This window comes from Typopeltis vanoorti, chromosome 11 (assembly GCF_054136105.1).
Source record: "Typopeltis vanoorti isolate ZY-2024b chromosome 11, IOZ_Tvanoo_1.0, whole genome shotgun sequence".
Lineage (NCBI taxonomy): Eukaryota > Metazoa > Arthropoda > Arachnida > Uropygi > Thelyphonidae > Typopeltis > Typopeltis vanoorti.
Genome location: NC_143559.1, coordinates 36,570,833 through 36,597,714, shown reverse-complemented (window position 1 = coordinate 36,597,714; position 26,882 = coordinate 36,570,833). Strand labels below are relative to the sequence as shown.

The following is a 26,882-nucleotide window of genomic DNA, read 5'->3' as shown; positions in this document are numbered from 1 at the left end:
ATACGTCAGCAGCACAGAGGACTTCTGCATGCTAGCTCTGCCTTGGATTTTTCGCAGTGGATGCATTGCAGAAACTGCTATATGTATGCACCGAAAAAAGATCTGTGGACCATTTGGGTGAACGAGAAGAATGAAAACGTTAATGTATGTGAAAAGTGTCTCTAGATAGATTAGAGCGTTTAGGAATGGAAGCAAATGTCGGGACCGTAGCAGAAGAGCTTCAGCAACAGTTCGTGAAAATCAAAAGTGACATTCATCTCTTGTAAGAGGAAGTGGAAGTGTTCAGTAGGGGGGGGGGGGGGTTCGGGATATTAAGACTGAGTTAAATGTGTTGAATAGAGAAATTAGACTATGGAGATTACTTTAGCTGAAGTAACTAGAATAGGTTTAAGTAAGGGAGAGACTTAGGTGAATGATGAAGTAATGAACAGTATGGAAGTGATTGGGAGTTATCAGAATGAAAGCACAAGAGGTCTAGTAGAAATGAGATGTTGTGAAAGTGAGGGAGTAAATAAAAGAGTGTTCAGGGAAAGTAATGAAACTGGGAGAGTCATGCTGAATAGTGAAGAAAATGAGGCCATGAGTGATGCTGGTTTGGATTTGAATGAAGTTATGAGTGGTATAATATATGGTGATTCAATGATTGAGGGTATGGAGAGCGTTATGCCTGAGGAGTGCTTGTCTGGTGGAACAATAGAGAGCGACTTTAGCAATAACGAGAGGACATGATGCAGAAAAGATGGTGGTTATGGTAGGTACAAATGACCTGAGTGGTAGTATTAATCAGGTAGCAAAAGATTTAAGAACATTGTTAGATATCGTGAAGAAGAAAGAGCCAGAGGGAGGATAGTATCTGTCCTCGTTTTGACAATTATGAGTCAAGTAGACAAGTAATGATAATGAATGATATGATTGCAAGAATGTGAAAAAAAAAAAAAGAGGTCTCGAATTTGTTGATGTCTGGAGTGTGTTTGAAAGCAAAAGACAGCTGTATGCAAGAGATGGGTTGCATCTGAATATGTTCATAAGAGTTTGAAGAAGTTACTGTTTTCTGAACAAGTTGAAGTAGCCAGGCAGGGAAACTAAAATTGAAAAGGTTGAGTGTAAGAGGGAGAAACTTACACAGTGAATGTATATTTGTTGATACTTTTTCGCGGAATAATTTGAAGAATAGAGTGGATAAAAATCGGCATGGGACTACTGAAATTAGTAGAATGCATATCAGTTCTAAAGCTGGTACAAGAACTAAAGAAAATCTGCAATTTTGTATACTAATGCAAGAAGCATTTGAAATAAGAGGGAAGAATTTTTGGCATTAGTCAGTGCAATCTCACCAAACGTTGTAGGCATTAGTGAGAATTGGCTTTGGATTAATATATCAGAAGATGTGGTTACTGGAATTGAATGTGATGGGTACAGTATTTTCAGGAAGGATAGAGAAGATAGAACGGAGGGGGGGGGGGGAGTACTGTTGATGATAGCTGATGAGTTGCAGCTAAAGAAAGTAGTATATCAAGAGGATAGACGTGTGAATGATAGTTCATTTGAGGGCGGTATGGTAGGAAATAGTAACGAACGCAACCAAATATACAGTTGGTTGCTGCTATAGGTCAGGGGGTACAGAGGGTGATATTGAATTCATACATCAGCAAATTAGTGCAATGAGTGCAGGGTTAGTGATTACTATGGGGTATTTTAATTATGGTGATATTAATTAGGAGGAAATATCACGTGGCAAAAAAGAAATGGAATTCATACACCTTCTAAGAGATAAATACTTGAAACAGCACATAACTGAAGGGACTCATGGTGTGAGTGTTGGATCTTGTCATAGGTTCAGAGGACATATGCATAAGTAAGGTGTCCTCGTTACCTCCAATTGGTGAGAGCGATCATGTGGTATTGACTTGGATATGATAGTACAACATGAAAATGTACTACTACCATATCCTGTACAATGTACAACAAGATGTGTGTGTGTGTATATATATATATATACATAAAAAAATTTTTTAATGTATATATCATTAACTCAGTTAACATACATATTTTTATAAAGAATTGAATGACTAGAACCAAGATTTATGTAAAAAGGTTTTAATATAAAAACACGACTAGTTTCAGCTTGTAACAGCTTTCATCAGGTGACATTATAAAAGAAAGAAAAAAACACTAAACACTGAAGGTTAAAAGACTATGAACAACATAGAGAGTCTCTATACATAATCAGCATGAAAACGTTGTAGTTGTATTTAAAGCTGTTCTTTTGTTTGTTGCATTGTTGGGAGAGTGCGTGCTTGCAGCATCACGTGACCGCCAGTACATGATTACAGTTGAATGACTATCTGGGAGGTTGTAGCTCAAGTTATTATTTAGATGAACAGGATTGAAGATGATTTCCCTAGATTCCATGATTTTTCTCTCTAGTTCATCATTGCAACGGAAGATGTTAGTAAATTTTTCCCAACAGACTTGAGACTTGTTTTCATCATTAGGAATAGCCGAGAAAAGGATATGACTTGATAATGCACTGGCTCGCTGTCTCTTGTAAGTAATGTCCCTCATGTGTTCTTCTATATGCAATTCGACAGATTTGTCTGTCTGCCCAAAATAAGGAATATCACAATCACACAATATTTTATATACACCAGGGTATTTGAGTTGATGATGACAAGGTTTTGGTGGCTTATTAAGAAACAGATCTTTGGAAGTGGAGTGAACAAGGTTGTGATATTGTATTTTCTTAGAACTTTTGCTAATTTATGTGAAACTGTACTTATGTAAGGAATAGATATATTGCCTTTGAATCTATTTGTTTCTTCTGAGTGATGTCTAGGAGGATTAAGAAGGAATTTTTCAATGATTCTCTTGGAATATCCATTAACTTCGAAAGAAGTTTTCAGATGATTTATTTCTGTAAGAAGTACATTTGGGTCATCCAGAAGAGAATGGGCTCTATGTCCCAAAGTGGAAATTATTCCAAGCTTATGAGGAGGGAAGTGATGGGACTGACTATGCAAGTATCTGTTGGTATGTGTGGGCTTTCTATATATCGATATTTTGAGTTTATCAGAAGAGCAATTCAGTTTGACATCAAGAAAAGGAAAGGAATTATCCGTTTCAAGCTCGGCAGTAAACTTAATACTTTGATGTCGGCTATTGAGATGTTCGAGGAAAACCATAAGGGCTCCAAAATAATGAAGACATCATCTACATAGCGTTTCCAAACTTTAGGTGTTAAAATAAAGGAAGAGATAGCTTTGGTTTCAAAATCCTCTAAGTAAATATTTGCGAGTACAGGGGATAAAGGATTACCCATAGCCAGTCCATGATTTATATATTATCTTGAAATTTGAATATATTATCTTGAAATTTGAAGAAACCAGACCTGATGCAATGTGTAAGCAAGGCTAACATTTTTTTATCCTTGAGTAATATTAGGAATTCATCTGTTGGGACATTAGTTAACAAAGAAGTTATGTCCAAGCTAGCCATGATGTCATCTTCATTAACTGTAATATCCTTGATGTATGTAACAAATTCTATAATGTTCTTGATAAAGGATGGTGACTCTCTCGATGGTCTCTCTCTCGAGTATTGAGTAGGTATCATTATGTAGTAATTCAAGCATTTTATTCTGGTAATCTTCGGAATTGAGGATGACTGTTGCATTGCCTTTATCCATTTTTACGTTTTAGGTATTTGGCAAGATATTTTGAAAGATTGTATGTCAGAGAATTGATACCGTCTACAATTGGGCATAATGGGGTGTTCTCTTTATGGATTTTAAGAACACCATATATGCAAGGAATTAACGGATGGAGAGAGCATAGAGATAAGCGAACGTTTCGGGATAATTCAGTTGTTGTTTTTAATAAGTTGTTTGTATGATTTTGAAGTTCAAGAGTTGGATCTCTCTCTCTCTCTCTCTCTCGAGTATTGAATAGGTATCATTATGTAGTAATTCAAGCATTTTATTCTGGTAATCTTCAGAGTTGAGGATGACTGTTGCATTGCCTTTATCCGCAGGAAGGATAATTATATCTCTGTTGTTTTTTAATCTTTTAATAGCTTTGCGTTCTTTTGAAGAAATGTTATCTGCAGGTGGTTTTGCGTTATTGATAATAAAGATTGATTCAATATGTAGACGTTTTGCATCTTGTGGAGAGAGAAAAGAAGTAGCTTTTTCTATTTTTGTAAGTAGTGTCTCCTTTGGTATTAATTTTGGGGAAGAAATAAAGTTTAGACCTTTACTAAGGATGCTTTTTTCTACATCTGAAAGTATATAAGAAGATTTGTTGATAACGACTTTGTCAATATTGATGTGTGGTTTTGAGAAGTTCCTATTATTTTGTATTCTTTTTAATGTTTCAAATTTACTTATAAGATTTACTTTGTTATTATATTGTATTGTGGCTGCTTGCGATTCACAGTATGTATTAAAGGTATGCCAACTTTCATTATCTAGAGATTCTTCCAGTTTCTCCAATACAGTTCCTTTTTTATTCAAAAGAAAAGCGAGAGTTCGTTTAGCATCTGAGATTCTTTCAGACAGTAGGTCTAATTTAGCTTTATGATAGATTCTCCTCGCACGTTCAGTTGTTATGTTTTCTTTAAAGCACATAAATTTAGGAAAGACAGCGTGAAATTTGCAACGTTTCAAGAAGACCAACCTGTTGATGCTTATCATCAACTCAAATACCCTGGTGTATATAAAATATTGTGTGATTGTGATATTCCTTATTTTGGGCAGACAGACAAATCTGTCGAATTGCATATGGAAGAACACATGAGGGACATTACTTACAAGAGACAGCGAGCCAGTGCATTATCAAGTCATATCCTTTTCTCAGCTATTCCTAATGATGAAAACCAAAGTCACAAAGTCTGCTGGGAAAAATTTACTAACATCTTCTGTTGCAATGAACTAGAGAGAAAAATTGTGGAATCTAGGGAAATCATCTTCCATCCTGTTCATCTAAATAATAACTTGATCTACAACCTCCCAGATAGTCATTCAGCTGTAATCATGTACTGCCGTTCATGTGATGCTGCAAGCACGCACTCTCCCAACAATGCAACAAACGAAAGAACAGCTTTAAATACAACTACAACGTTTTCATGCTAATTATGTATAGAGACTCTCTATGTTGTTCATAGTCTTTTTACCTTCAGTGTTTAGTGTTTTTTTTTCTTTCTTTTATAATGTCACCTGATGAAGGCTGTTACAAGCCGAAACTAGTCGTGTTTTTATATTAAAACCTTTTTACTTAAATCTCGGTTCTAGTCATTCAATTCTTTATAAATATATATATATATATATATATAAAATGTAAAATTTACACTTCTTCTACTCCTCTAACCAAACTCCAATCCTGACTTAATCGTATACCTAAATCGAAACACAAAAGCCTAAAACATCCAGAAGTTTATACTTTCTGGTGCAACTGCAATGAGCTCTATTTTGGTCGCACAGAGAAATCCAGTGAGTGCATATGGAAGAACATGCGAGAGACATTACATATGGCAGAACTAGAGCCTGTGCTCTATCTAATCATATTATTAATTCTACTAACCTTGATGATGAAGATTCTATCACTCAGCCAGTGATCTGGAACACATCAGAAAACATTTTTACATTTTTATATGCTATTATAGCTTGAGAAGGATGACTGCATCAACAGAAATTGCATTCTATCCAGTCCACCTTAATACCAACCTCAGTTATAACTTCTCTAATTATCACTCCTCACCTACCCAACTTGGGCATGCATGAGACCATTCCCACATGAACATATTCAACAATATTATGGCATCCAGAACACCTTCAATGCCAGTAGTCCATTTGCTACTTAATTTATAGCTGTTGTTTTCTTGTAATGTTTTTTTTTTCTTGTATTTCTCTTTTTATATTATGCACCTGATGAAATCTTCAAAGAAAGTGAAACCAATGCATTCAAATAATAAATAATTTTTCTATTTTGTTATCTTCTTAAAAAAATACACACACACAATATATATTGCTTGTAGAATTTACACCAAACAGATCGCCCATTGATCAAGAGATATTTATATGAATAAATATCAAAGATATTTATTCATATAAATATCTCTGGTGCAGTTCAACAATTGAAATGTGCTTCGTCAAGATGACTTACATTTTCATAGGTATATCAGCAACCTAACAGAATCTTTTAAAATACCTACAGTACAACAAGAAGAAAGGTTTATTACTTAGTCATATGGAGACTGCCCATTTGAAGTAAACTTAAAAGAGACAGGACATGGTTCATCAAAGCACTAGTAATATAATATTTGAGTCATTAATATGCAAACTGTTGTTATACATTGTAAAAGACGTCCTCTACCTTCTGAATTATTTAAAATCATTCACTATATTTATCTTTTAAGTCTATTATTGTTTTGTTAATTGAATTCTGAAGAAGTCAAAGCATCTGCACCTGCAATACTTGCACATTTAAATAAAAATCAGTCATTGTGGAGATACCAGTCAGTTAAGAAACATGGAATGTGACCTCAAAATCTTACAAATATCTTGATTTTTCACACTGAATGTTTCGTGAAAAGTTTTTTTTCAGATAATCAACACCCTTATCTGAACCTGCAAACAAAGTGACCGAATTGTTAAGTAGAGTTACTATGAGACAAAAATTTCAAATTACTCTTGAAAAAATAAAACAAAACTGATTACTACATTACATTTCATACCTCATACACAAGATGTAATGCACAGAGAACATTAGGTATATATGGATAAAGTGTGGCAGTCCTATTGATAGAGACACTTGATTCCAATTGAAAGTTCAGGGAAGGCTGATTTAATAACCTGTCATACAATCCCAAACAATGAGCTTGCTCTTTCCATACAGTCCAATGATGTACAGATGAGATAAGATGCATCCAGTCCTAGGGAAAATTAGACATTTTACCTCACAAACATCTGCAAGAACAGTTATTGACAAGAATGTTTTTATTGCAAACTAACAAATATATAGATAATAGGCTAACTTATAATCTCAGATTTTGCATGCCATCATTTTCATTTAATGGATACAATTGTAAATATTTCAAAATGTTAGCATCTATCTTCCTTTGACATTTTTTGTATCAACTGCTAGTGCATTTCAAAGCAGAAATAAGTAAAACACACACACACACAAATTAAGCTTAATAAATTAATAATCACTGATATTTCATATCATGTATTCTGGTACATGCTCAGATGGAATTAGCAGTCAATTCAAACCATAGTGAGTAAAGTGATATAACATAACATAAGATCGAATGTTTCAGCCTCTACTTAATGCAATGTGAGTAACATGAACAGGATACATATAAAACAAAGTATAAAATAAAAAATAAACTAACAATTTTTAACATAATTCACATTTAGGATGATCAATTTTCAAAATGTGGATAAGTTTATGCAGTAATTCTGGTTGAGGCTTAGCGTTTTATTTCTGCAATTGATACTAGCAGTTGATACAAAAAATGTCAAAGGAAGATAGATGCTAACATTTTGAAATATTTACAATTGTATCCATTAAATGAAAATTATGGCATGCAAAATCTGAGATTATAAGTTCCAAACCTTCCTTCAGTTCTGAAAGCTTTTGAGTCACTAAAGCTATGACCTGAAAGCTGCGGAGATTTTTGGTTTGTTCTGTGTGTGTTCTATGATGGTGCACATAATACAATGGAATGCTGAGCCTCAATATGTTCCCATTTTTTATGGTATCCCATTTTTCAGAATGGGATACCATACATAATCCAAGTGTTTAGATATTCTTCTCTTGCATCTGTTGGTTTAACAAAAATAAAGGATTAAACAACAAGACATGATCTCTCAAAGAAAGACTGTCCTTGGAAGAATAAATGCTGTAATTTTTTTGTCAACTTGATAATGGCAAAGAAATCAAGTTTCCTGAGAATTATAGCATGTTTAGAAGTGAATTTAATGGATATGATAGTTATATGCAATAGATGTGCACTACAAAAAACCAACAGAAGAGTCCAGACACTTTTATGTTGACTATTAAAACAGAAAAGCTCAAACCTCCACAATAGTGAAATGAATTTCCTAGCAAATGAAATAACAATTCATTTGAAATAAGAATTCAATCCACGAAAGGGCAGAACTGTTCTTTCATCTACATATGATGAAATCAAATCAAAGACCAGAGCCCACAGATATGAGTAAACAGGTGGCATCAATGGCAGAATCACATTAAAAATGAGGATATTAGGAAAGAAATAAATATCATTAACATTTAGGAATGTGGGAGCAGAGCTAATCTCAGATGGTATGGTCATTTAAGCAGAAATGAATAGGAAAGGTTGGCTTTCCCCCCCCCCTCTCCCCAGGATGGCTGGAAAATGATGCTGAGGAAAACCAAGATCTAAGTGGACTGATACAGGAGAAGTGCTTAGAAAAGCAAAATTTAAGATCTGACCTTACTGGAGTCTTCACAGATAACACATTAATTCAGAGGGAAATTGTTGATAGGAAATTAGTAATGATGTGAACTTTTCATGCTCTACTGACATAATATCCTTAGCATTATACGTAACATGTATAATGCTATGCATTAAGGGAAGGGCCACTACCCAGATCAGTTTTGACCTCTATTGAGGTCTCATCAGTGGGAGCAAAACCCAGAAGTGATACCAAGGTTGAAGTAATGCAAATTACTAAGATATTCTGGATTAGAGATAGATGTTAAAAGTTTTTTTTCACTAGGTTATATTATAAATTAACTGGGCTGGGTAGTGGTCCTTCCCATAATGCACAACATTACACATATCCATAAGGATATGTGCAATGCATTATGGGATACTAAGATAATTGATGTGAAGTCATTAGCCTCTATATACAAGTAGCCTAGTTGTGAAGTGACTTTACACACAAACTTTGTTTGCTTGCATTTGGATAAAGGATGAAACCAAGAATATAACTTTTTGCATCTTTAATTTTTAGTATAACCAAGTGAAAAAATTTCAAAAGAATAATATCCAGTACATTCACCTTCTGAGGATACATATCAAGGATTTCACAGCGATGATAGAACAATGTTTAGATATCGTAGGAACTAAACAAACAAATAAAATGGCAAAAAACAGAAGAGGAAATTGAATAAATACTATAAAAGAAAATCAAGAAACAAGAGCAAAGGAAACTGCAAAAAATCAGTGACAACTGATTTGAATGAAAGTTATTAGCAGATGCTGCAGAAAGACAGACTAGCACTATGGACAACTGGCTGCCAGTTCAATGTTACCAAGTGTAAGATGATACACTTTGGGAAGAGACCATAAGTGTGTACTATATTGAACTGAACTGCAGGAAACTGATGAGGCCATGGACTTGAGTATGATTGTGGACAGGGGGTTGAAGTTTACAGAGCATACTGCGAAGATAACCAAAACAGCACATCAGATTACATGATTGTTGAACACCACACTAGTAACCAGGGTCAGAGAGAGGTTATTATTCCCCCATATAAGGCTTTAATAATGCCATATCTGGACTACAGTGCACAGATATGAAATCACAGATTCCATGGAGATGAAGTTGTGGAGAGGATCTAGAGATGAGTGACAAAGATTGTGGTAGGTCTGAGGAATGCTCCCTGTGAGAATAGATTGAACAATAATAATAATCGTATGATGATACACGGCCGTGAGTCCCCTTTACGGGGAGGTATGGCACAATCTCAGTCCCCCAAATTTTATCTGGGCTCCAGAACCGGCATAGCTGACTAATCTGATCTATGGCTGGGTTAGTATTCCTGACTGTAATCCGTGTGTGTTCACTGGACCGGTTTGCCTGCTTGCGGGATGAAAAACCCCAGACAAACTAGTGGAAAAAACCCTGTTTTCCACACCCAAGACTGGCTAACTTGGGTATGGCTGAGGAAGATCCTTAAGCTATCGCATAGTCAACGGGAATCGAACCTAGGACACTCCTTCCCCAGGCATATGAGTGTGAAGCGCATAGCCACTAGGCTAACCACGCAGACATAGATTGAACAAGCAGTAGGCTTTAAAAATTAGCTGATAGGTGAAAAAGAGAAGACATAATAGAAGCATTAAAGTTATTAAAGGAGATTTATAGGATTGATACTGAAGACATTTTCAGTACAAGGCTAGAAGGAATAAAGCAAGGGGTCACAAGTGGAAGTTGTGGAAGAATGTGGTTAGCGGGGGTGTTAAGACTCGATTTTTTCTTGGAGGGTAGTGAATAGATGGAATGGATTGCCAGAGGTGGGTGCTTCATCAGTGAATGAATTTAAGGAGAGGTATGATGGGTATTATGTGAATGATGGTTAGTGTGTGAGTAATGGAGATATCGATATAATTATATGGTTATCTTTATGGAGTCAGATCTAATTACAGGAGATTCACACCCAATACACAAAATATCATACCTTTATACACACAATATCATATCTCACCTTAACTCATTCACTGTCAGGGTAATCAACTACTTCTAGCAATCCAATCCACCACTCATTCACCACTCCAAGCATAAGCCTTCATCTGCACTGTATTAACCACACAACCTCCAGTGGTGACCTTAGTTCTCTCTCTCTCTCGGTGTGTGTGTCAAACATTGAAAAATTTCATTAAAATTTCAATCGTACAAACCTCTTTAGTAACTTGCAGTTTCTATTACGTTCCCTCTTTTCCTCCTATCAGTTAAACTGCAACCCATACACATTCAATCACCATAACAAACCGGTTGATATAAATTATTTTTCTGGTCCTTAGATTTTGAATTATAATGGAAGTCTACCATTTGGTTATTTTTATTTATTCTTTTTCTTTTTTTTTTTTTCTTCTGTGAAGCAACACTGCATTCCCAAATGTTAGAAATATTCTTAATTAGTGATAGTTGTAAAAGGTGTTCTGCTTTGTTACAACATGTATCATTATTATTATATGTGGTTTCCTGTGATGAGTTAAAAAATTCATCACAGGAAACCACAGCAACCATCATTCACATATGTTGACTAATTTTGACAATAATATATCAAGAATATTGAAAGATAAGCAAATAATTATTTATTGACCTATTGCTGATGTTTCGCTGGTGTTATAACCAGCATCTTCAGAGCACAAAGCACAGTTCGTCACAAGACTACAACATGGTGTAATAATGAGACTAGTTTGAAAAATTGTAGCAACAACACAAAAACTAAAGTCCTAATTAGGCACCCCTCTATGTTAAAAAAAATAAATAGAGTAAAATAAAATTTTAAAAAATTTTTCAAATAATAAATCAATTTTAAAAAAAAAGAGAAAGCAGGCACTAGTTATGTCTTAAGATGACTGTCTCTCAAATCTTAGGAAAATTTATACAGCCATATTTGTTAATATTCGGAGTATGTTTCATGGCTTCTGTCGCTTCTAAGAATAATCTCTCTGACTTGTAAAAGTTTCTGTGCAGTACTTTTGTTTTCTTCCAGTTGATTCTGTGTGCAGAGGTATCCAAAGCATGATCTGCTAGGCCCGACTTGCCATAGCGATAGTGCTGGATGTATCTTTTATGTTCAATGATGCGAATGTCCACAGTTTGACCGTAGTAAGCTTGCTCACATATGCAGGGTACTTCATAGACTCCTGGATGTGATAAAAGAGAGATGCTGTCCTTGGGTGAATGGACACATGGGTCTGAATACAGTGTGTAGTTGATGTTTATTGAGAACTCTAGATATCTTTTCTGATGTGCCTTTAATGTATGAGATAGCAACTGTTTTGTTGTAGTTCTCCTGGTGGATAGTGGGGCGGGGGGGTTTCTTGGGAGCATTTAGTATTTTGTCTATTTTGTGGGAATTATAGCCATTGGCTAAGAAGGTATGGCGTAAGTGAGCCAGTTCAGCAGCCAGAGCATTTTCATTGGAACAGATTGCTCTCGCTCTGTGGGTTAGTGTTTTTAAGATACCATACTGTTGAGAACGGTGATGGTGCGATTGTTTGTGAAATATCTCCCTGTGTGTGTGGGTTTTCTCAAAACTGAGAATGATAAGGAACCATCTGGATGACATGTGATTAGTGTATCCAGGAAGGGCAGACAGTTATCAGCTTACAGTTCCATTGTAAAATGGATTTTTGGGTGTTGGCTATTTAAGAAGTTCGCTGCCAACTACGAGTATACTTGTAGTTGGTATATGAGCCTCACAAGCCAACTACGAATATACTCGTATGTCGATTACCAACTTCCTATGCCAAGCACAAGTTAACCCATAATTTGTAAATCAAATTACGAATGGTACACTTTAAAATAATTTTCCATGCACAATGGTGGTTTTTCCTGGCACACAGGACAATAATAACGTGTTTCCCGTCACTGTTTGTTTCATGTACATACTCAGCATGGCTTTGTTGGGAGATTCTTTTTTTCTGTAGGTGGTAAAATTTCCAAATAATGTAGATCCCGAATCCTGCTGATATTCTGCGATGTTGTAAGCTCATCCATTCCAACAAAAACTGAGATAAATTTTATCTTTAAATTTTAGCACAGTCATTGCGTTTCCAGTAACTATATTATAAAATGTATGTGCATTTCGAATGTATGTATCAAAAATGCGTATTGCCAATTTCTTTGGCCATCTAATTATCTTTCGTAAGGCGAAATAGTAAGAAAGCATTTGATCAGAAAGATCGATGCCTGATATACCCAAATTATAGTCCCTAATGATATTTGGTTTTAACTGAATTTTATCATTCCGATTTTTCGCTTCAACCATTTCAAATTTGTGCATATTTGAAATGGAAAGAACTTCCCTCTTATCCTTCCATTTGCTGACTAAAACAGGGACAAATTCCCCCTTCTTTAGTTTCTTCTGTATAACATCTGGTGAATTGTTTTTCCTATTATTTTGCAGCATTCCACACATAAGATTTTCTGTCAATAAGAGATTAAGTCAGAGCTACAGAATTATAAAAATTGTCCATATGCAATACATAACCCTGGTCTAAATATTCTTCCATCAAGTGAAATACAATATCATATGCGTGACCCATTTTCACTAAAGAGGCTTCAGATTTACCTGTATAAATTTTTATTTTTATCACCAATCCATTCGATTTGCATAGTTCATAGAATTATATTTATAACATAACAAAACATACATATTTATGTTTTGTTTTTATGTATTGCCGAATTAATCTACCGCGCCACAACACCATTGACTCATCAATACATAAGTTTCTGTTTGGTGAGTAGCCATTTCACATTACACTATTAAAATGATCTAAGACTAGTCTTAGTTTGTGCAATTTATCATTAGCTGCTTGGGAATTATCTGCAAAATGCAAATAACGCAATAAAATTTGAAATCAATTTTGGCTCATTTTAGAGCACCAAAATGGGAAATTGTAAAGATGATTTGTACTCCAATAATGCTCAACAGATGGTAAATTACAAGGACCCATATGAAGTAAAAGTCCAAGAAATAATTTCATTTCAGGTATGTCTGTTGCTTTCCAGTTTGAAATTCTTTGACTTTTTTTGATCTGTGCTCGCCTTTGCTCAATATTTTGTAAAGTATATAAATTGGTTTGTTCAACTAAAAGTGCGAGAAAATCTTTAGGAAAAAAAAAAGTTCAACCAATTTTTCGATAATGAAATTTGCAGTGTCAATTTTAAAACCAGTACTTTCAACAAAGTCAAATTGTGGGGGTTCTTGTTCTGAATTTTCCCAATTAGTAAATGTTGATGTATTTGGCTGGACGCAAACTTCATCATCAGAGTCACCGTTAGAGTCGTCTGTATGATTATAATCATCTTCGGAACCAAATAATTCTTTCATCTTTCCATTCATTATCACTCATATTAGCGTAAGCTTCTAATTCTTCATCAGTAAGCTTTCTTTTACTGGTCATGGTGTAATTGAAGGTTTTTAGAGACTACATGCAATAAACCTTACTGCACTGAATGCTGAACGTCACTGACTCAAGTTACACAGTTGTCAGCACATGTAACATATAGGTGGGGGTGATACGAGATTATTCATAGTTGGCGTATGAAACAAAATTCTGTCTGATAAGCCAGCTACAAGATTAGTTGTACTGACTATGAAGAAGTGAAAGTGTTTGGCATGCGGTAACAAACTATGCCCAAGGAGCGTGGTAGTGAACGTGTTAAATGCACTAAGAATGTATCCAATGTGCTTGGGCCATGTGGCCAAATAGCAAGTCGTCAACACAGCATAGCGAAAGCATTGGTTTGAGAGTGGCTGTATTGATAGCTAGTTTTTCCAGATGTTCTATATAGAAGTTAGCTAAGGGGGGAGCCCATAGTTGTCCCATCTAATTGCTTGTATATTTTCCCTTTCCATGTGAAATAGCCTGCATGTATTGTGAATTTATATGGTTCAAATATATTGTGAATATAAATAATTCAAATATATCAGGGGGAAAGTGTGACGTCAGCAGATCAAGGGTTTCAATTAATGGTACATTTGTGAATAGTGAGGTGATATCACAACTCACCATTATGTCTGAACTTTTTAAGGTATGGTGTTCTAATACTTTTTGGGTGGGCAGAATTTTTGACAAAGGAGGAAGAATTGTTTGTGAGAGTGGCTAGTAGCTTAGCTAAATGTTTAGCCAGTTTTTATGTGGGACTATTTATATTATCCACAATAGGACATAAGGGTGTATCTTGTTTGTGAATTTTTGGAGCTCCATATATCCTGGGTGTTTTAACGTGGAAGGGCTTGAGTTTGTTTACTGTTTCTTTAGGCCAGGAAGTGACTTTTTTCAGTAATTTATGCACCTTATTCTTTTGTGTGTTGGTGGGATTGCGATCTATAATTCTGTATGTTGAGTGATCTTGTAGAAGTGTGTGCATTTTGTTTTCATATTCTGTTGCATCCATCACCATGGTTGCATTCCTTTTGTCTGCTTTTGTTATGATAATCTGGGTATTTATGTAGCTCTTTTACCACGTGATTTCCTTATGTAGGATATTATTTTAAAGACGTTTAGACTGGATTAGGATGTTGGCCACATCTAAACGTATGTTACTGGCTATTGCTGGAGGCAGGTCATATATTTAAATAGCCAACACCCAAAAATCCACTTTACAATGGAACTGAAAGCTAATAACTGTGTGCCCTTCCTGGATACACTAATCACATGTCTTCCATACGGTTCCTTATCATTCTCAGTTTTTAGAAAACCCACACATACACACACACACAGGGAGGTATTTACACAAACAATCGTACCATCACTTTTCTCAACAGTATGGTATCTTAAAAATGCTAATCCACAGAGGGAGAGCAATCTGTTCCAATGATAATGCTCTTGCAGCTGAACTGGCTCACTTACACCATGCCTTCTTAGCCAATGGCTATAATCCCCACAAAATAGACAAAATACTAAATGCTCCCAAGAAACCCCTCCCACAATCCACCATGGAGAACTACAACAAAACAGTCACTATTCCACACATTAAAGGCACATCAGAAAATATATCTAGAGTTCTCAATAAACATCAACTATGCACTGTATTCAGACTGTGTGTCAAATTAGCAACTCTCATCCATTCACACAAGGACAGCATCTCTCTCTCTTTTATCACATCCAAGAGTCTACGAAGTACCCTGCTTGTGTGATCAAGCTTACTACGGTCAAACAGTAGGAACTGTGGACATCCACATCAGTGAACATAAAAGATACTAGCACTATCGCTATGGCAAGTCGCACCTAGTAGACCATGCTTTGGATACCCTTGCACACAGGATCAACTGGAAGAAAACAAAAGTACTGCACAGAAGCTTTTACAAGTCAGAGAGATTATTCTTAGAAGCAACAGAAGCCATGAAACATACTCCGAATCTTAACAAACATGGCTGTATAAATTTGCCTAAGATTTGAGAGACAGTCATCTTAAGACATAACTAGTACCTGCTTTCTCTTTTTTTATTATTTTTTTTTTATTTTACTCTATTTATTTTTTTTAACATAGAGGGTGCCAAATTAGGACTTTAGTTTTTGTGTTATTGCTACAATTTTTCAAAATAGTCTCATTATTACATCATGTTGTAATAATGAGCATAATGATAATGAGAAATAATGAGATGTAATAATGATAATGTAATAATGAAATAATGTTGTAGTCTCGCGTACTGTGACAAACTGTGTTTTGTGCTCTGAAGATGCTGGTTATAACACCAGTGAAATATCAGCAATAAGTCAATAAATAATTATTTGACTATCTTTCTGTGTTCTGATATATTACCGTCAAAATTAGTCAACATGTGCGACGAACACATAAGCTTTTCTACATATCATTCACATAATACCTATTATACCTCTCCTTAAACTTATTCACAATTAGAACACTCACAAACTACCTGTAGCAATTCATTCCACTCATTCACTACTCTCTAGAAAAGAACATGGTCCACACATCCTTACTAACCACAATCTTACACGACTTCCAAGGTCAATCCTTGTTCTCCACACCCACTCTTCATGCAATGAAAAATTTCTTTTGAGCCAATCTCATAGAATCCCAATAGCAAGTTTCTATCATGTCCCCTCTCCTATGTCTGTCAAATGAACTCTGTAACACATATATCTTCAATCTATCCTCAGGGAGCATTCTACAGACGTATAATCATTTTGGACACTATGTATCTGAATCCTCTCCACTAACTATTGATCCTCAAGAAACCAAAGTTACCAAACCTTCCCATCTTTACCTACGTCTGTATTATTCAGCATTCAAGTAATCCTTTGAGCTATTTTGCTTACATTTGCAATAAGTCCTCTGAACTTCAAATCTATGTCCACAATCATCTCTTGATTCCTAGCATCATAAATTTTCTATAATCAAGTACCATCAATATAATATTAAAAATGTACACTTTTCATCCAAAGTGAATTATCTTACATTTTGCAACATTAAATGGAAAACCACTGTCCCTTGCACACACCACCAAATTATTTAAAATCATACTGCAGGATAGCTACATCGCTTTATCAACCCATCCTTTGCAGTTTTCCATCGTCAGCAAAAGATTCGATTACCTTCCCTCTACTAAATCTTATTAATATACAAATTAAATAGTGGCTTTGGTGATCTCCACTAGTCATCCTCATTCACCTTGATTCTGCTCTACCATATACTACTCTCTGGTATCTGTCTGTCAGCAACCCCTCCCCCCTCAATCTATGCCACCAGCCTCATATCCATTCTCATTTGATCCAACTTATGTAATTTTCAATGCAAATTATGTCAGATACCTTTGCAAAGTTCAGCAGTATCATGGTGTAACCATTTCTTTATTCATTTCCACTGTTATTTATTATAAAATGTGAATAAATTACTAAGGCAGGACATATCTCTTACAAAACAATGCTGTTTGGTATAGTGAATTTTACCTTTACCTAACTTTTCCAAAACTTTAATCACCACTCCAGTGATACTAATTAGATTATAATATATTACTTCTGTCTTGGAGCCACCTTTATGTAATTTATCTTACCCACTTTCCACGCCACTGGAACCATGATAAATCTGAGACCTAGATTAAACAACTTTCTCAGAGGCAATGCCAGTTCTCTTGCACATTTTTGTAGCACACAGGCTAACATATCATCTAGTTCAAATGATATATTCACATTGATATTTTTCAATGTGCTGAGTATCTCTTTTTTGTCTACCTCAATTCTCACATCATGCACTGCAAAGTCTCCAACTGAATGATATACCCTTGCAAAGTTGTCAATTAATAGCTTAACTGTTAATTCTGCTTCTGTCACTTTACTACCATAAGAAATGAGTACAGTTATCCTTCCATAATCATACTTTTCTCTTACTTGCAAAAAAACTCTCCTGGATTTACTTTGGCCTGTGTAGCTAATTTTTTCATATCTGATTTAGCATTCCTTACCAGTGTCACCTTTCTTGCCTGCTCACTGTTGCTCATGAGCAGACTGATCACTTTTTTGACTATATTCCTTCCACGACGCTTTCTTTTTTTTGCAGCTCCTGTTTTTTTTTTTTTTTTGCTACTCATCCACTCAATCCCTGCTCAGTTGACCTCCTGAACCTGGATATACAGTCTGATGCTGCCTCTCTCAAACAATCTCTGACAAGGTCTCATGAACTACTGACATTCATTCCTTGTAGCTTCTTATGTCATGGCACTGATCCAAGCTGCCTAAATTTATCATAATCACTAGCTTATTAGTTCCACATAAACCCTTTCCACATTCTACATCCTGGGCAACCTCCCATAACAAGACTGCATAGTCATCACTTTCCCCAATAGAACAGAGTTATTACTGTAGTTATAGATAGATCTCCTGATGCTATTACCAGATCCTACACCCTCAAAACCCTGGTTCCCTCCTTGACATGCTGTTTAGGGAATTATCCCTTAGTAACTGTATAAATTCCATTTCCATCTTGCCATGAGCCCTTTCCTCATTCCAATCTCTATCCCCATAGCTGAAGACTCCCATGATAATTGCCCAACCTGCACTCATTGTGCTAATCTGCAGATACACTGCATCCACATTTTCCTCTGTACCTTCAATTTCTATAGCAACCAACAGTAGATTTTGTCCTATTGGCATCTATCTCACACCAGACAGCTTCAAATGAACCATCTCCTGAAATTTAAAATTCTCCTTAACTTCTACTTTTACTGAACTTCTACTAACTTCTACTTTGACTGAAGTCATCATCATCATCATCAAATTCCTGCCATATACCCTCAAGAGGTGTACAGGATATGATAGTACTACATGAAAAATTTACATCATTACTAACTTCCTATCTACAATTTTCCTCCAAATCAGTCTGTTACTTGTCAAGACTCCAACAGACTGAAGTTCTTCAGTAATCATTAATAATAAATCCCTCCACATCATGCTCTATTCCCTCTATCTTCTCTGAAAATACAATACCCCTTACATTCTATTTCTAAAACTACATAATTCTCTGTGAACCATGTCTTGCTGATACTTCTAATTTTTGGCCAATCCAGCTGACCAATGCCACAAACTACTGTCCTTTATTTCCTATACTTTTGGCATTATGTAAGTGCATTTCAACATAATCTTGGGCCCACAGTTACCCTTGCATAAGTTCATTACCAGCTCATTCTGATTTGAAACCTTGGGTAACTGCACCTAACTGCTCATGGTCATTTCTATACTTAAACTCATTTATCCCAGGAATGGCTGTTTCTGCACAGACATCCCTGCTCAGACATACACATTGCAGAGGCGACTAGACACATGCTTGATTGCATCCCCTAACTAATATCTCTAGTTTTCCTGATTTTGCATATCCACCCTGTCACTGAACAATTTATCCAAACATCTAATTCCAAAACCATTCAAATGCAGCCCATCAAGCATATACACAAGTCCTTTCATCCATCAAATTCAACCCATATATCTGTTACAGCATAGTGCGAAATTAGGAATTTTATAGAATGCCTAGGCATTCTATAGAATGCCGGAAGTGGGACATCAAAGTATGAAATGCTTAGAATTTCACACATTTCCTAGGCATTCTATAGAATGCCAAAAGGCAAATCGGCAAAAGTATAAAATACTCCTGGCAGTTATGTTTAATGTCGCAAGGCGAGTCACGTGACTATCGACGCTCACCTCAAACAGAGCCAGCGCTGCACAAAAAATGGCTGAGCAAGCTACATTGTCCGAGCAGGAATTACGGCATGTTAACATGCAACAACGATTCTACGAAAAACTAAGGTATCTAAAGTTCGAGCCAATGCTGCTAAAAGCTGCATTTTTTTTAACCGATACTACCTAACAAAAGTTAGTGAACGATGAGAAAATGCTTAGATGGCTTCTAAGAAGATACCACGTGACTTTTGGCTGCTGAATCGCTATGATGTGATGGTCGTAGAAAACAAAAGTAAGTTGATTTATCCTGTTAAAGAAGGTGTCAGTGAAATCCAGTTTTAATTCACTGATTCTGAGTTATTTAATGTACTTCATGAAGCTCATTTGACCATTGGCCATGGAGGATGTGACAGAATGTTGAAAGAAATCTCACAAGTACAAGAACATTACTCAAGATATTGAACTGTACATTCACCTTTGCGAGCCGTGCCAGAAAAAACAAATAGGTGTTAAAAAGGGTGTTGTTGTGAAGTCTATGACTTTTTCCAAGTTCAATTCCCATTGTCAGGACAATCTCATCAATTTTCAGTCACACCCTGACAGGGAATACAAGTTTATAATGGTATACAAAGATCATCTCGCTAAGTATGTGGTTCGCAAGGCTCTGACATCAAAGACAGTGGAAGAAGTGGCATATAACCTTGTGGTCATATTTACGTTGCTTGCAGCACCATCGATTCTACAATCCGACAATGGCAGAGAATTTGCTAATAATGTGGTGAGAAGCATAAAGGAGTACTGGCCGACTTTGAAGATCGTCCATGGCAAGCCTCACCACTCACAAAGCCAAGGAAGTGTCGAAAGAGCTAATCAGGACATTGAAAATATGCTGTGTACGTGGATGCAAGATGAAAAAACTGACCGATGGAGTGAGGAGTCCCTCACTCCATCGGTCACACGTGCAACTTATGAAGAACAGGGCTTTTCATTCTGGGATTAAGAGAGCACCATATGAAGCTCTCTTTGGCTGCAAAGCTAAAGTGGGTCACACAACATCTTCCTTACCCCAAGATGTTTTACAAGACATACAGACTGAGGAGCAACTGGAAAAATGATGGAAAACGTTTAAACAATACAAGAAGAAACAGATCTCCTCCAAGAGAAAGAGTCTATTGCACAAAATACGGTCGAGACTGTAGTCCAAGATAGAAGAAACGAAAGTGGTGATGAATACATGCGTACCGAAGAGGCTTCCGGTTCTGCTACCTGCTGCATCTATTTGAAGGTAACCCATACATGCAGAAACTGTCACTGAAACATTCATGCCGCCTGTGGACATGAGAGTAAAGACGATGTAAGTGAGAAAATAGGTGATGATGTTAATATTTTGTGTACTCTTTGTTACAATATTGAGAATGCTGCCGAAGATAAAATTCGATCTATATTGAATCTGGAAATACAGACCAAAAATATGAAAATGGATTCCGACAAAAAATTTCCTCCTGCACCTTTGAGGGCCACTGTGCGAGTTCCTATTCCAGATGTTGACAAGGGACGGGGTGACTCGTGCAATCTGCTGGCAGTTGTTATGAGTGTGACAGACGATGGTTTTTACCGACTTGGAACTGCTGAAGGAATTTTAAACCAACTCTATGCCAGATCACAATTCACTTTATGTCACAAGGACTTACTGTGAGTTGGAGACGTTCCTAACCAGGAAATAGCTCCGGTCAGTCCATGGGTAGCGGCCAAGAATTCATGAGGCATACTTGCAAGACCAAATGCTGAAATTTGAAGTGCTTTTGTATGAAAAAGGCAGTTAAGTGCAATTCAAAATGCCATTCCAGTCTACCTTGCAGCAACAAGTAATTCAGCACTGGTCTTTTTGTAGAAAAATCCGGCATCTTACATTTTGCAATTCTTACATTTTCACATGCATTTTTTCAATAAAAGCCTTTTTCATACTTTGCCAAAATAGTATTTGTCATTCTATATAATGCCTAGGTATTCTATACAATGCCTAGGGAAAGTATGTAAAATATTAAAAAAAACCAGACATTTCATACTTTGCCTAAAAACGTCAGGCATTCTATATAATATCTGCTTTTCACACTTTGCCGGTAACATATCTGAAACTGCAAACCATTCCTCCTGCACAATCATCTCATTGAATCATTGGCAATCATGACCCTTCTTCTCAATTTAGGCAGACTCACAATCCTTACTTTCTTACTCATCATTTTCACTTCTTTCAACAACTCTTTATTCTCAATATACTTGATGAGAAATTATTCTGGTTTAAATCCTATGCCCAAGAATAAGCATAAGTGAGAAGTGAATTCATAACTGGTCTACTTGTATAAAGAGAGTGTTGACTTCACATCGATTGCCTTAGTATCCTATAATGCAAAAACATTATGGGAAGGGTCATTAGCCATATACATATAACTTTTTATATGCAGAGAGAGAGAGAGAGAGAGAGAGAGAAACAAAAAAAAAAAAAAAAAAAGATCGTTGATATTTTCTCACTAAGGCATGTAGAAAAAGAAAGGGCTTTGTCATATTCCTCTTCTATTGTTAATTTAGCTTTTGGATAGCTGATGCTCAAACTAGTTTAATTTATAGTTACTGAGGTAGGCCAAACACAAAAGATATAATACCAATGTACGATAGCTGTACTGTAAGATGCACCAAAAATAATTTTGTTGTGACAGCAATAGTAGAGCGCCCATCACCATACCCTCGATTTGTCTGTATAAAGTGCTGCTTCAAGTGAAATAACCCAGAATATAGTAAGTCAAAAAGATTTCAGAAACTATTAATGGATTATATCTATCATCAATTAGAGTAAAAGTTAGTAAAATAATTACTAACCCATGAAAAAAAAAGAAGAAAATTCAGATAAGAATTGGCATATATTTTGAGAAAGGGTAAAGGATGATCATCATTTCATTCTCACCTCAGCTGCTTACAAACAGCTCTCACAATGGAGAGAGAGACAAAATGAAGTGCAGCGAGCATAAATTGATATTGTTGTCGCAGAACTGTAAATTCAAAAATAATGCACAATATACAATATTTCTTAAATGCAAAGCTTAAATAAAAACATGGATGTGTTTGGGTAGCAGCACATATTTTTGAAAGACTAACTTGAAGTAATTTTTTATTTTGATTGTAAAAAGTAAATTTGTTTCAGTCTATGCATATTTATAGTAGTTCATTATAAAGATTTCGGGTAAGTGACATTAATTTAAGCTAATGTAGCCTTAAGAATTTTAATCATTAAGTCTAGATTTTCTAATTTCACTTCTAGTACTTTCATAATGGTCTCATATTATTGTGTGTATTTGCAGAATTTTCATGTTGTCATTCAGTGTGCTTTATGTATAGTTTATTCCAATCCTTAGTGTTCTGTCCTCAATGTACAATATTCTGTTTCATTTCACACAATTTTTCTGTTTTATTTCCTGTTATATTTCCTGCAATTTCCTTTTGTCTCCTGATTGGGACATCATTTGCTAGGAAATTCGGTTTTCTATAGTAAAGGTTTTCAGCTTTTATTGTCAGCAACGGTGAGCTTAAAATAGTATTGGTTTGATAGGACTTAGGCCAGGACTTTTCCAAGTTCATTACAGCACATGTGTAGTAGATACCCACTATAGAGAACACTCGTGATTCCTATAGTGGGTATCTACTGCATCTCCAATTCTGATATCAGATTTGATGCCACTTTATTTCATAATGTGATCTATAGATAACAAATGCGAGTGGAAATAGTGTGTATTCTTGACACCAGATTTTACATCAAACTATTTTCCACTGCCTCGATTAATTCTAACTGCTGACCCCTACAATTTAAGTATAGCCTATGTATTGTTCAATATGATGTTCCATTTACACCTATAACTGTAGTTTTTAACAAATTTTTCTCTCTATTATTTATCATAAGCCTTTTCTAGATCTACAAGACTTATTTATTGTCATGATTTCTCAACTGCATGTCTTAGTGAAAATCTGATCAACAACCTTTATTTTTCCTTAAACCAGTCTGCTCTTCTCTAAGTTATTCTACATCTTTTCTTAGCATCTTCTCAAGTATGCTTGTATAAATTTTACTTGGAACACTTAGTAGTGAAATTCCACTGTAATAGAATAAACAAATCTTATTTGTTTATTTTATTATTATTTATTTTATTCTTTTTTTTTTTTGAAAGATGGGCGAGAGTTCTCCATCTTGAATTCTACCCATAGATCATGCCTTGTCAATTATGCAGTACAGATATTAAAAAACTTTTATCTCTTCAAATATATCATCTAATTCAGTTGCTTTTCTACATTTCAGGTATTTGATGACTTTTTCTATCTCATGTACTGAGATATTTTGTTCAAAAACTGGAGAATATGAGATTTTAATATCAACCATTGACTTGGATAAGTGGGTAGCTGACTGAGGTATCAAAAAGTGGTATATGGGGAGCATGAATTACAGTTTTAACTTGACCAGGGCATTCTTCAGAGATGAGTCCTTGGACCATTCATTCTATACATCAGTGATATTGGGAAGGACCTGACAGGAGATGTTCAAATGTTTGCTGATGATGCAAAGATAGATAGCACAATTAGGGATGCTACTATATTCAATATACTTCCAAAATGATTTCAACAGTCTGAAATTATGATGTTTTAAGGATACTTGTGACATAAAGACTAAATAATATATGCACGTAAACAGAAGAAAGATATTTAATTAACCAAATATTTCGATCCGGAAATAGCAGACCATCTTCAGTGGCACTACAAGAAGAGTTTTAAAAAAAATACAAGGTGGAATACTAACAATAGATTATTTAAAAATAGAACAAGCCATGTGATGTTATATCACTAAGTATTAAAGGGAATATTTTTAAGCAGAGACATGATTGAAATAAAGATATTAATTAATAATATTAAATAACATAAAATTAATATGAATTAATGAGTTATCCTGATTAGACTTTCCCAGATTTTTGATATAAATATACAGTCATTCCGATTCAGGTTAGGACGATGGAGTAAGGCCTCTACACTTTCTTTGAATAAGCATTCCAATTTATAAAGGGATCTATGTAAGAGGAGAGTTTTTTTGACCAAAGGATGTTGTGGTCAGTTTCAATCCTGTGCTGAGCCAATCCAGATTTTTCAGGTTTGTTGTGATGAATAGAGGATTGATGTTCTTGAATAGAGGATTCTTTTTTCAAGAGAATGTCCAGTTTGTCCAAAATTGGAGAGATCGCAGTTGCAGGGAATTTGATAAACTCCAGGAAGAGATATAGTTGAGCGTTTGTCTTTAGGAGAAGGAAAATGGGAAGATAATTTGTTAATAGGTGAATACGTAGCTGTTAACTCATATTTCTTCAGAACTCTTGTGATAGGTTCTAAAATCCCGGAGATGTAAGGAATTGGAACTCGACATATTGAATCTTTGTTGTTTTGTGGTGGATTATAAGAATCGAGAAGATGTTGAGTACTCTTTTCAGAAAAGCCATCGAGTTTCATGTGTTGTTGTATAGTAGAAAATTCTTTCTGTAAAAAATTAGAAGTAGAACAATTAGTTTTGGCTCTTCTGATAAGACATTTTATGATTCCTGTAAACTGTAGTTGTAAGAGTATTTGAAGGTGACCGAATGAGGAGAACGTCTAAAATAGATAACTGGTTGTTTTCTTCCATTTCCATAGTAAACTTTATACGATGATGTAAGGAATTGATACTGTTTAAAAAAGAAGGTAAGGAGTCTTTGTTGTGCAGCCATACAGTAAAGATGTCATCTATATATCTTACCCAAAAGGATGGTTCAGGGAAAATAGATGAGAAGAGGACTTTCCATGGCCATTCGTTCTACTTGGTTGTAAAATTTGTTTTGACATAAGAAATATCCAGAGTGTGTTACGAAATTGAATAGTTTTATAATGTCTTCTGGAAAGATGTCAGCAAGTAATTTTAAAGTCTCCTTGAGAGATACATATATACAAATGTATCTCTCCTTGAGAGATACATTTGTATATAAAGATTCTATATCAAAGCTCACCATAAGATCTGTAGGTTGCAATGAGACATTTTACTTTCAGATACTTGGGATGTGATCTATCATATGAAGAAGAAAAAGACATAGACACTAAAATATCAAACTTTGTCAAAGTAAATGGCATAATAAATAATATATTTAAGCTATCCCTAGTACAAAAACACACTAGAATCAGACTTCATATAATGTCCTGTCAAAACCAACTCTATTATACGGAAGTGACACATGGACCATGAAAAGGAAAGATGAAAAACGAATTCAAACAGCAGAAAGGAAGTTCCTCAGAAAAACAGCTCGATATACCAAGTGGATCACAAAACAAATGAAGAAATCTTACAATCCCTGAAAATAAAACCAATTAATTACTACATAAGACAGTATAAACAAAAATGGCTAGAACATTTAAATAGAATGGACAACAGCAGACTACCAAAAATATTATACAGATACAAAATAAGTGGAAAAAGAAGAATCAGAAGACCAAGAAAGAGATGGCATGAGACAGGAACATGCCACTTGGCCTAATATTCCATGTTAGGAAGAAGAATTTTTTAATTTTTCTCACATAGGCAATTCTAGTTCCTTTCTAAAAAACTCCTCAGATTTCTTAGAAAAATTAAAAAATGTCTCATTGCAACCTACAGATCTTATAGTGAGCTTTGATATAGAATCTTTATATACAAATGTACCTCTCAAGGAGACTTTAAAATTACTTGCTGACATCTTTCCAGAAGACATTATAAAACTATTCGATTTCGTAATACACTCTGGATATTTCTTATGTCAAAACAAATTTTACAGCTGCTGTGGGTAATTTACAGCATCTACCAATGAGCCCTGGAATTCCTGGGGTCTTATATAATAATATTATTACTATTAATAATAATTTAACAATCTTTCCAAATAATTAATCCAAGCATCCAGAATATCTTCATTTCCAGTTCTTATCATCTCTGATATCTTTTACAGTACTTGTTTTTTCCATTCTATTTTTCAAGTCTCCAGAACAATGTGCTAACTTCATGATATCTATTATTATATATTATCTTATATATTCTTTCCAAAGTTTTTGCATGACTACTTCTTAGCTCTCTTACATTTTTTTCTGTATTCATTCAGGACTTTAGCTGACTTACTTGATAGAAAATTGCAATATATTTTCTTTATTTTCAGGAC

General features: G+C 35.2%; 1 protein-coding gene across 4 annotated transcripts in view; it reads right to left on the bottom strand.

The window, feature by feature from the left end:
* Positions 1-26,882, bottom strand: part of shtd (anaphase promoting complex subunit 1) — an 844,012-nt gene that overhangs the window by 556,746 nt on the left and 260,384 nt on the right. For all 4 annotated transcript variants that reach the window (XM_090401046.1, XM_090401047.1, XM_090401049.1 and 1 more), the window contains one exon: positions 6,730-6,927. In XM_090401046.1, coding sequence (XP_090257172.1) covers positions 6,730-6,927 — 198 coding nt within the window. The remainder of the gene's footprint in view (positions 1-6,729; positions 6,928-26,882) is intronic.